The sequence below is a fragment of the Daldinia childiae genome, assembly GCF_008694065.1.
Source record: "Daldinia childiae strain JS-1345 chromosome Unknown Scaffold5, whole genome shotgun sequence".
Classification (NCBI taxonomy): Eukaryota; Fungi; Ascomycota; class Sordariomycetes; order Xylariales; family Hypoxylaceae; genus Daldinia; species Daldinia childiae.
In genome coordinates, this window is record NW_022984646.1 from 2,356,285 (window position 1) to 2,368,448 (window position 12,164).

Below are 12,164 nucleotides of genomic sequence, written 5' to 3' on the forward strand. Positions count from 1 at the left end.
GGAGATTAATCTCAGCTGTCCGAATATCCCCGGGGCGCCGCCGCCGGCGTATTCTGCGGTGGGGTTGAGGTCGTATTTAGATGTTGTGGCACGTGCTGCGGCAAAAGTAGGGGGGGGTGGGGGTGCGGGAGATGCGAAAGGAAGCGTGGTGCCGTGGGGCGTTAAAATCCCGCCGTATACGCATGCTGGTCAGTTCGATATGTTGGTGGATGCGCTGAGGGGAGGGGAGGAGCTTGGTTTTGGGGGAGCTTGTCCGGCGAGCTTTGTTACGGCGACGAATACGCTGGGGTCGTGTTTGTTGCTTGATGGGGGGAACGGGCCTGCGTTGGGGGATGGGATTGGGACGGGGATGAGTGGGATAGGGGGGATGGCGGGGGCGCCGTGTAAGACGTCTTTTTTCTTTCTTTCTTATATTTCTATATTTACCCTTTCCCTGTCTGAAGTATTTGGATTGAGCTACTGAGGAGACATATGGCTATGGTGATACTAATTCTTCCTTGTCCCTAGTACACCCTCTAGCACTAGGTAACGTGGCGACGCTCCGGCGGATGTTTGACGCGGTTCCGGAGACGTCGCATGTGCAGATAATAGGGGTCGGCGGTGTCGAGGACGCGGCGGGGTATAGGCGGATGAGGGATGTAGGAGCGGTAGCTGTTGGTGTAGGGACTGCGCTTGGGAGCAAGGGGGTTGGGGTCTTTGGTGAAATCGAGGCTGGGTTGAGGGCGTTATCAGGGGATGGGGTGGGAGCTATGTGGTGAGATTTGGAGTGAAATTATCTTATAATTGACAGGTTTCTAAACTGGATTATAGTAAGCGATACTAGCAAGACGATATAGACAATGTACCTAACGTATAATCTGACAATATTTTAGTAAACTCCGGCTGGCGTTCTTAATAGCGAAGTATACTAAGTATTCAACAAAGATTCTTCCATAAAAAGGGGTAAAGCTTTCTTGAAGGACATATATTTGATTGTCTTAATGGACATTAAGATAGATAGTGTATTATATGTAACACCTAAATTTAACTGCAACGGTATGTCGAATACATCATGGCATCTGGGGTAAAAACTCAAATACAAAAAGGGACCATCGCAGTGTACATAAACTCCCCAATACAACCTCCTCTCAACAGCTCTTTGGACACATGCTATTCATCCGACAGCGAAACATCCTAACACAGCGAAGAACATCGCGATATATCCCCTCCCAAGGTAGTAAGGAGGCATCCCTCGCCGCTGATCCCACCTACAGTGCGTAGAAAGCGCAAGCAAGCGTGAGTCTACAGGAAATACGCGATGACGCCGGCAAGAGCGGCGAGTCTGCCCCCAGCATGAACTACCCTCTCGCCGGCGCTGTTGCCGCTCTGGGTGGGTTCGGTGGCAGTAGGAGAGCTCGCGGCAGACGTGACGTCGGCGGTTTTTACAACGCCCTCGCTGGTCGTGGTCGTCTCCGAGGACGAAGTCGACGTGATGCTGCGGCTGACGGTGAGGTTGCCGGAGGTGGTGGCGTATAAGCTAGCGTTCGTACTGTGGTTTTGCGGTGTTAGTGGTAGTAGGGAAGATAGATTAAGTATTTTTGTTGTGAGAAGGTGAGAAAGGGGTAGATAAGGGGAATTCAACTCACCAATAGAGATCCTTCTGTTGTTGGTAGCTTGGTGCCCGGCTGTCGTTGGGACAGTTGTTAAAGCAGCTATCGCGATGAAGTCAGCATTTTGTAACTTGGTTATATAGAAACTGGCATTAAAAAGGGACCCGTACGTCAAGATGGCGGTATACTTATCGCACAAGCACATATAGTCAGTCGTATCGCAAAGACTGACGTAGCTCTCGGTCGTAGAGAGACAAGTATCGAGGATATTCTGGGCAGCGCAAGCCGTCGTAGCAGTAGACGAGGAAGACCCGTCGTCGCTATCCGTCGTCTGAGCACCCACCGAAGCGGCGGCGGCGGCGAGGAACGCAACTCGGAATATAACTGCCTTCATGGTGTTGAAGACGACAGCTGAAGACTAGACTGAGTAACCTATGTTATCTCACGATGACTGGGTAGAATGGCGAAGACGAGAAAGACCGAAGACGAGACAAGAGTGACAGTTTCGTAATAGACAGTAGAATACCTAGGTAGACGCTATACTCTCCAGATTATTTGCAAGTCAAGTTTGTACAAAACGGAAGAAAAAGGGGCGTCGCCTAGGCGGAACTATAAGTCGCCCTCCCTCCTTCGGGCTCAAATATCTCGGCGGAGGGAACGAGCACGACCGTCTAATGTTGACGCGTCCGAAGGGACGATACTTCGGCAGTGCATGGCCCCTCGTCTCTCTTCTCGAGCAGAGTTCTGCCCGGTGGGTAGGCGCTCAAATATGAATGATCTCGATCCTAGGAGAGCCTGGCCCCCCTCGTCCGCTGTATAAAGTTCGGATGGGCGCTGTAAGGTTGTATGTAGCTTAGCATAGAGCCTAAGTTGAGCGCCTCGCATGTAAGTTTTGCGGTGAGAGTAAGGTATTGAGGGGGTGCTTCGGCGAACTTGGGGAGAGAGTCAAGTTAACGTTTCTATCTACGCTTCTCTCAGCATTGTTATCGTTGTCCCTGTTTAAGAAAGAACCTTAAGAGAACTATATGTAATGATCAGACGCAGTGCTGAATAGATGGATAATTAAGGTTTACATTTTGATAATAGACTTGATATTGACAAGTAACAAGGGGGTATCTCTCATACGGGCAAACATGGGATGGCGGATGACTTTTGAAACCACGAGACCAAAACCTTGGCAGTGCACCCACACCCTCTTCGAATATTCATAATGAAAAGTAAAGTTCCCGGCATACACCTATAACCTTAGTTCCCTGACATCACCGACGTCCGAACTTGAAGACGATAGGCACTTCCGCGTGAAGCCAACATGCCACCACCAACCAACCGTCTAAACCAGCTCCAGCCTCGCCTCTAGCGCCGCATTGCGCGTCTCCAGCTCCTGAATGCGCACGCGCAGCTCCTCCGTCTGCTCCTGCGCCTCGACCGAGAACTCATCCACAATCTTAACGAAGCGCCACAGCCGCAACACGACGACCAGGGACGCAATCTCTTCCGCCGTGTTGTGCTCGAGCAGGTCGACCGCGAAGCCCACGACGATAACGAAGGCGTCGAAGCAGTGCAGCTTGCTCGACAAGTACCTGTTGAGGCGGGAAACAAAAAAGGGGCGGGTTAGAACCGGGATTGCCAAGGATGGAATAAGGGGAGGAGGGGGGAAAAAAGAAAAAAAAAGGGGGAGTTGTGTTTTATTTTGTTTCGTTTTGTTTCCTCAGACCAAACTCACCGCCAACCGTTAACAACCAACTCCAACAGCAGCTCGAGCAAAAACACGCAACTCAAGCTCAGCGAGAAGACAGTCAACGCGTTCCTCGTCGGCGCCACCCACGCGTCGTGCTCTACGCCGATCTCGCACGTGATCAAGGCGATGAAGATATCACTCAAGATGCCCGCGACGTCAAGGATGATAAGGACCAGAACGAGCCAATGTTTAGTGCGCGAGTTCATGAAGCGCGATAACGCCGCTTGAGTCCGACGATAGACCGGTTTCCAGTTCGCCAGCAGTGCTTCATTGTGGTGCTGGGTTTCATATCGGATATCACTGGGATCTTGGTCTGGACCTATTTGACTTGTTGGCTTGTGAATATGACGTTTTATTTAAATATGAATGTGAATGTGAATGCTAATTTGGGGGTTTATGTGACTTTGGTTATGCTTATGGGTTGACCCGAGACTCAAAGTAGCTCTGACATCATAGCCTAGATAGGATGTACCCTATATAGGAACAGACTCACCAAGAAGGGGAGTGTTATCACTCATGGCTCATAATATTACAAGTTGCTAGGAAGTCTTTTGAATTAGAAACATTAAAAACAAATACGTCACTTGGAAAGAAGCTTAGTTACGGTGTTTATAATAGAGTTAGTTAAACTGTAATTCTAAGTGTAAGTTAGAAAGATGTAACCAACCGGATATACTTCGGCAATTAAACCCCTGAAGTCTACCTTCTTCGAATATCCCCCTCTAACTCCTTTAATAAATAGGGAAGTTTCGCATAAAACTCAAAAAGTCAAGCGTAGTTTCCGTATAGATTAACCATTCTACTCGAGACCTCATGAAGTTGATAAGAAACATACAAGTTACACAACTTAATGTTGAACTAGAACAAATAACTTCCTTTTGTAGAACTAGGCAAATCCCAATTGCATTTCTCAAGAGGTGGGCGTAAAGGCTGCGTAAGCCATGCGAATGCGAATGTATATAGCCCGCGGTATCTTATGTACAGTACGTCACTCCTCGACAAAAGAGAAAGGTGATCTATCGCCGCGCCGTCGGGACTCGGCCGAAGAAGCCGGAGCCGGACCCGGATGATCTTGCCGTTCCCATTCATTACCGTCTCTCCATCTCTAACCCTCACGTTTACTTCCTGTACCACATCCTCGTGATCTTGGTGTTCCGCATCTTGCGCTGCAGCTGGAAGATGCCGTACATGAGGGCCTCGCTAGTGGGTGGGCAACCGGGGACGTAGACGTCGACGGGAACAACGCGGTCGCAGCCGCGCACGACGCTGTAGCTATAGTGGTAGTAACCGCCGCCGTTGGCGCAGCTGCCCATGCTGACGACCCAGCGCGGCTCCGGCATCTGATCGTACACTTGTCGTAGCGCCGGCGCCATCTTGTTGGTCAGTCAGTGTACCTGCCACGATCATAATATCCGACTGTCGTGGTGACGCTCGGAAAATAATTCCTAGCCTGTCCTGGTCGTATCGCGGTGTCGACACGTGCATCATCTCTACAGCGCAGCACGCGAGTCCGAACGTCATCGGCCAGAAGGACGACTGCCGCGCCCAGTTAGCGATCTGGTCGAGTGTGGTCCTGAGGTGGCGAGTTAGTTTTAGTTCCCGTAATATCCATAGTTTCCCTTTCGCCCCCTCAACCGATTTCGATAGGAAAGGAAGACGAATATATGACGTACAGGGTATATTGGATTACGCCTTTCTTGGGTTCTTGGCTGGCGAGCGGGATTTCTCTGCGCGGACGGTGGGCTAGACCCGTAGAGCCGTGGGGGGTCACGACGTAGCATCGTTCTTAGAGGTGGTCGAGATGGAGGCGAGGGATTGTAAAGGGACAATACGAGGTGTCGGTTTCGCTGAATATGAATGTTAATATACTACAATTAGATATCTCTTTCGAAAAGAGGGACGGACCTCTTAGAGCCAATGTGGCTGCTCTTCGCGATGAAGACAGCATCATTTCTATCACGGATTGATACCGTACGATGCTTATCTGATATAGGTAAGAAGTTGTAATGTTGAGTGGAGAGAGTTATTAGAGAGGAATAGATGGTAGAAAGTGGAATGGGTGCGTCAATCCATCGAATCTAAAGATTGCGGACCTTCCGTCAATTGACGTTAACTATAAATTACGTTTTTGCCGCTTCGCTAATCAAGAAATGCTTCAATCCGACTGGTCGAAGTTGATCGGACCTGGCATATTCCGCTCCGAAGTACCCCCACAATGGATACCCGGGTACATAAATGAGCTTTTGGCGGCTGCTGACAGCCGTGGAGATGGGAAATAAAATACAACTATTAAATCCACCTACTAAAAGATTAATGGCGTCGTCTTTCGTCAAGTGTTATCTAGAGGTTGTGATATCCACATAATGTAAAATAAATCGTAGAATATCTAGTATCATACCAGTCAAATAAATAATTTGAAACATCGCTCTTTGACCCATGTTCTTCGCTTGCTATTTATCTATTCATGTACTCTTCTCATGTATAGGCCTAGATGACCGTCAACATTACTGATACTCAATCCTAGACGAGATACCAAGCTCCTGAATAAGGGATGAGTTAACTATAACTGGAAGCGTCAACATGGTATAAAAGCCTTGACTTGCCAAATATTGTTATTCCTTACCTACTTGTCCCCTAGAATGCACACATTGTGTGTTAATCCCGCCATACATTCCAAACACTGCTATACCATCTTGACGAACTTCATGCCACCAAACGCGAGCTTCCGGGCAGGTCGCCACAAGTGTTTCTTGCCGTCAAAGTATACGTACGCAAATCCCAACCCAAGCCCCACGAGATGCGCCCCGTATCTGAAACGTAGGAACGGGATTCCGATGAACAACCCGTATGTCTCAAATAGTACAAGAGCCGTCATGAAGTTCTCAACGGTATAGCTCCCAGGAATGAACATGATGCCGAGCCGCGCATTCGGGTACAGCGTGGCCCATGCTCCTAGCACTGCAACAAGAGTCAATAAAATACATCTCGAATAGTCAACGACCCCCCCATGCTCCAAGATGCAGTGATGAAGTAGTTAGAGAAAACGACGCTATAAGCTACTTACTAGCGAAAAGCACACCGCTAGCTCCTAGGCCCGGAAGGAGACGGTTGAACTTGTAAGTTCGGGTAGGCAAGATAGTCGCGACTTGATACCCCAGGGACGAGAATATGCCGGCCGACAGATAGAAAGCCGCGAAGTGACTGCCGTTGCCCTCGAAGACGCGGGACCGCGCGACCTCGGGGCCCATCTGGAGCAAGGCTAGGGTATTGATCCCGGCGTGGAGCAGACCGGCGTGGCCGAACATGGACGTCAGGAGCGTGTAGTTGGGGCTAAAACAAGGCGTGTGCGCAAAATACTGCATGAACGCCGCCGGGGCAAGAGAGCTCGCCCCGACGATACTGATGTGGAGAGCCGAGAACCCCAAGATCAATTTCTCCGCGTCGTTGTGCCCCGCGAGCATCTCGCCGATCTGGCCCGGGAGGTGCCATTTCGGCGGCGCGGGTTTGCGGAACAGGGAGTGCACGGTATGGCCGCGACGCTTGGCGTCTTCTAAGTCTTCGTACGAAGCGACGCTTCCGTCTTTGAAAAGCCCTTTCCTCTTGGCGTTCTGGACGTCTCGACGGACGTCATACGCAGCGCATCCGAGAAAGATGGTGGCTGTAGCGGCAAATGCCCATAGCGTCGGCCTGAGGATCGGAACGGCCGGGAGCCCCTCTCCCGGGATGTAAGACCCGGTCCTAAGAGTGCGCTTCGATAGACCGGCCCCGGATAGACGATTAGGTGTAGGTAGTGCAATTCTTCTAAGCTGGGTGCGCAACATTGTTAAGGGGCTCTAGGTGCTGCACTGCCTATCTACTAGATATCTAAGGGGTAGCGGCCATCAACAAGCCAAATTCGGGGTTAGAATTCCCGAGTTTGATGTTCATTTGGAGAGTAGAGGATTGTTGCGTGATGATGGTTGGATGTACAAAGTACGGGTAGTGGGTTGTGATATTTAAGGAATGTTTGATAGGTGACAGTTGTCTGCCAGCTGAAAGTAATTATTGGCATTACCCCTTAGAGCGGCCCCTTTAAATCCAGTACCTAGGTACTTATCGCTATGTACTTTATATAGGCACTTCAAGGGAAATATTGATTTACCTACATGTATTATACGTAAAGGCTTTTCTATTTTAAAGGTACCTAGGTGATATAGTACCTAATATATTCCCTAGGTATTATCGACTAACTAATCTTCGAACAACTCAAGCTTCCTCATCGTCTAAACTGCTCTAATTTCTTCCGCTGTCTACCCTCGCCGTCAAAGTTAGCAGGATCCAACCAAGCCTCAAGCGCTTTCTTAACACCAGGCCACTCGTCATCAACGATAGAATACCACGTAGTATCTCTATTGCGGCCCTTGGCGATCAAGTGCTTCCTGAAGAGCCCTTCGCATGTGAATCCGAGACGTAGAGCCGCTCTGCTACTTGGCGCGTTGAGCGAATTACACTTCCATTCGTATCTTCGGTATCCTAGGTCCTCGAATGCGTGGCGTAGCATCAGGTACTGTGTTATGAAGAATTAGTGATCCGCTCTCTTAGTAGACTCCCGAGAATTTGGTTATTTCGCTAGTAACCAAACTCTACCGCACTGGATATTACCTACCATAGCCTCGGTAGCAGCAGGTGTGCGCTGTAGTTGCGACGAGTACATGAGGTGACCGACTTCGATAGAGCGGTGTCCCGGATCGATACGTAAATAACTGGCTATACCAACGACCCTACCGCTCTCGTCGTTTTCTGTGTTTTCTGCCTTGGTAGCCTTTCCATTTAATAGGATGGCATAGAAGATTGGATCCTGGCTGGTCTCCTTAGCCTTTAGACTAGAGCGGTACTCAGCGATGTCGTCGTACGGCCCCTCAAACATGTAGTCCCAGAGATGTGCGTTTTCGGGACCCGATATATGTGGATACAACGGATCGGCATGGGCTGCGGACAGGCCGACTAGCGTCACATATCGGCCGATTAATTTCGTATCTCGGGACGGACGTTGAGCGGTATTACCGTTGACGATTTCCCCGAGTGGGTTTGGGGTACGATTTGCCATGGCTGTAAATTTAGAAAAAGGGTGATTATGGGTTTAGCATGTAAGTAGGAGGTAGTTAAGATTTGACTTGGTGAAATATGTGAATTTATGTGAAATTCTTATTCGGAGTGAGCGAATGGAATGAGTCAATTGCGTTATCGGATATTTATTGCATTGCAGCAGTCCCTTAACCTAATCAAGCTAGATATATCTATTAAATAGGTAGCTATTGAATTAGGCGTGAAGTACATTACTAAGATATACCTACATATAGATAGTTTATAGAAGATGAATAATGTTGATTATGAAGCTAGGTACATATATTGTCCGCTCATTTGAATATATAAATCTAATTAGGTACTTATCTGATATATTACTATCAATTACTTGATTATACTCATTTATACTTTGTAGCTATAATATATCTATATCATCTTAGAACATGCTAAACGGGTACCCATATCACCATAATGCGACGTTAATGTTTTGCATATAATGAAATATCACGAAGAGACTAAGTACTGGTATAATATCTTCAAACAAACTTTTGAATATCGCTAGTTTCGACTCCATGCTCCCTTGTTGGCAACCTGTGTTTGCCCTGTCAACAGCGTATTGGTATAAGTGAATCCTCAAATAGAAATCAATAGTTCACAACTCCTCCCATTTGCCAAATTATAAATGACCCTAACCTAGCTGACTTGTCCAAGTACCTAATCCAGTAACCTAAGTACTGCAGGCCGCATTGCAATCAGCGTCGTAGGCGCATGTACCCTTTCCTTGGGATCCTAGGTTGCACATGTTGGCATAGATCATAGCATCGCTCGAGTTTTGACATTTAACCTAAATTAGACGACAGTTAGCATATACATGTCTATCATATACATCGCTATAGTACTAGGACCTACCATTATTCCGTCAGGAGTACAACCTGTTGTCGACCCATTGCAAGGGTAATGGATCTGGCCAGCCCAGCACGCCTTCTTTGTGACTGTAGAGTCCTGTTTTGGCAGCGCTGATGCCGTCGCCAAAGGGAAAGCGATAGAGAGGAAGACTAAGGCGTAGTTCTTAAACATCATCTTTGTTATTTGTTAATGTATGCCGCTTTCTCGAGTAGGTGTCAAGTTCTGATCAGATCGGTTCGTTTGGTTCGGTCGCTTGGTGGAACGGTTAGTCAAAAGTTCAACATCGAGGCCAAGCTTCACCACTTATACTCTCCCCTCCTTCTACAAACAACGTGACCATGACGGCTCCGTGGACAGATTACGGACACAATTGTATTACGAGTATGGATATAGACTGCTGATCATTTAATTTAACCGTCACAGAACCTTCTACGTAGCGGCGAAAAAAATGGTTATCATTCAGCCTGTGGATAACTACTACAGTATGACAGTTACCCAAAATAGCTGGTGGTGGTGCCAATACCCGGTGCCTATTCGAGGGTAAGATCAGCCGTGGCAGGGCTATGCTGTGTAGCAGCTGTAAGGAACCGTCGATTGCAGGGATTGCTTGGCTTACGGCTTCTATATGTAGGTCTGTCTCATTTAGAGCCAATTAAATTGACATGTTCTAGAATGGGGAGGGGAACGTAGCTTAGGTACCTAGGTAGGGATCATGTCGTCCTACCCATTCAGCATATAATTAAAACGGATACCTAAGGCATATATATACATCTTACAACATCCTGAGCTCATTCAATTTACAATATGACATCAAACAATTTGGTTGAGTTAAAGACCCCACAGACACAAAAGTCCAGACCCATGCCTTTTTCATACCCCTTTTTTGCTTTTTCAAAATTATAAGATCCCATGTCTCGGGACCTTTTCGGATGGCGTCGGGCTATTGTAGTAACTCGTAAGGGCAACTCTCAAGTTTACGTTACTATGAGATGAAAAGACGAGTAAAGTGACTGGGATGTGGGAGAAAGCTTGTTTTAACTCATTGGCTTGCTAATCGGAGAATTTCGGTGAATGATACCTTTCTATCGTTTTGCGTCTCAAGTGGCTGATAGTTACTCCAATAGGTAGGTAGTTGACACCTGTATCAATGATATAAATCATTTTTATTTCAACGTACCTTTAGAGATCCCTGCTTAGAGTAGGTTGTTGGTTACTTAATAGTAACTCTTGACGTTACAATATTGGTATGCACAAATACTTACCATACGTTAAAGATGCACATAGATAATGTATGTAGAAAGGGTTTTTTTTTGGACATGCTAATGTTTAAAGTAACTACCTAAGGTATAGACATCAGTAATAGTTAGTAGCATATCGAGAGTGGAAAGTTATCTGGTCCAAGTACGGTTAAGTAACTATAACCAACTTTTATAGATAAGCATTTCAATGCCTAAGGTTTTTTTTTGCCTTATATAGGTTTTTGTGTCAAATGCGAGTAAAGATTTCCTATTTCGGGATATATGCCTTATTACCTTATGCAAGTTTTTCCTGTCTTGTAAGAAGTAGTAAGAAATGAAAGAAAAAAGAAATGATAAAGGAGGTAGAATCTCATTAGGGTATAAATGACTCAGGAGTAGATCTATTAGGAATGGGTATATAAGATGCGTGCAGCGCTCTCGTGAGAGTGTATATAAAGGGGTAAAGGTTTAGATAGTTCAATCTATCCTAATATTCACTAAGCATATAATACCTGATAAATACCAGGCATGATGCAGTGTAAACCTTAGGCTTTTGTGTTACCAGGGGTGTAACCTCGAGTATAAGAAAAGGGTATGCTTTTGTTACGTCCTCGCGCATTGAAGTAACTCTTAGGTTTATGCCGTACGTGGCATGGCTTTTCGTAGAAACTTCTCAACTTCTAGGGTTTTTGTTTCTCTTGGTCGAATTCTTGTTTGGGGGTATGGGGTTATATGTGTAAGTTATATCAACTACTCGCTAGCCTCTCAATGGGGGTAATCAAATAATTTCGCTAACTAGAGAATATTAGAGCCATAGTTTGATTAAACTATAGTTAGTCAATATAAGCGCTGGCTTTCAACTGAGTTGGTAATAGTAGCGTGCTAATAAGACAGAAGTTGCGAATATGAAACTGCGGCTTAAAAATGACTGCTGAACAATAATCTAGTAGATGACTATGTTAGTGTGAAAGGGGGTTTGGGTATGTAGCTCCACGGCAAAGTTCCTAGAGTGAGGTAATTGTTAGATATAATCCTTGATGAACGTCATATATAGAATTAATTTCAAGATAGATGGAGCTGTACTATTGATGCCTGCCTTGTGTTCTCTTACGAGGGCGCAGTGCGTCTCTTATATACTCAATACTAGTAGACCTACTCCCAACTCACTTATACCTCAGCAGTGATAAAGACATTGTTCATCTAGAGTCCCAAAGCAATCAAACACACCTATAACATGCGAATGGTTACTTGTGTACCTATATTGATATATCACAACATCGGGGGAAACACCTATACTGTAGGTCAACACCAAGTGTGTTCAATCATTTTCATTAGTATATATAGATGAGTACATCGCATCTTTGCCTCGAAAAAAATATCCAAGAGACATCTCATTATCACATACGACTGATAACAGGATAACTACCTAATCAAGTAATCTATTAACACCAATACTGGAAGAAATTACCAGAAACTTACCTACCTCATATTACACAATTCTTTTTAAGGAAAATGCCTCCTCGTAGAGACGTGAGCATGGGACCGATTCCGAGAGACCTTTGGCCGCCCCAAATCCCCCCCAGTCCAAGAACCTTTGCGGCTCGTCGTCAAAAGCGGCGCGACCTAACA

General features: G+C 46.5%; 3 protein-coding genes across 3 annotated transcripts; all 3 read right to left on the reverse strand.

Moving 5' to 3' along the window:
* Nucleotides 1-1,281: 1,281 nt before the first annotated feature.
* On the reverse strand, nt 1,282-1,983 carry GL218_05787 (uncharacterized protein; the record flags this gene model as incomplete). The annotated part of the gene is made up of 3 exons (XM_033582471.1): nt 1,282-1,528; nt 1,626-1,691; nt 1,760-1,983. 3 exons carry the CDS (start codon nt 1,981-1,983, stop codon nt 1,282-1,284), a joined length of 537 nt encoding a protein of 178 aa, XP_033434709.1.
* A 936-nt stretch (nt 1,984-2,919) lies between these two features.
* GL218_05788 (NADH-ubiquinone oxidoreductase 19.3 kDa subunit, mitochondrial) lies at nt 2,920-7,148 on the reverse strand (the record flags this gene model as incomplete). Its single annotated transcript, XM_033582472.1, has 7 exons — nt 2,920-3,169; nt 3,313-3,627; nt 4,459-4,700; nt 5,001-5,174; nt 5,229-5,306; nt 6,017-6,285; nt 6,392-7,148. The coding sequence occupies 7 exons, from the start codon at nt 7,146-7,148 to the stop codon at nt 2,920-2,922; spliced, it is 2,085 nt and encodes a 694-aa protein (XP_033434710.1).
* Nucleotides 7,149-7,582: 434 nt separating this feature from the next.
* On the reverse strand, nt 7,583-8,413 carry GL218_05789 (uncharacterized protein; the record flags this gene model as incomplete). The annotated part of the gene is made up of 2 exons (XM_033582473.1): nt 7,583-7,873; nt 7,973-8,413. 2 exons carry the CDS (start codon nt 8,411-8,413, stop codon nt 7,583-7,585), a joined length of 732 nt encoding a protein of 243 aa, XP_033434711.1.
* Between the last annotated feature and the right edge of the window lie 3,751 nt (nt 8,414-12,164).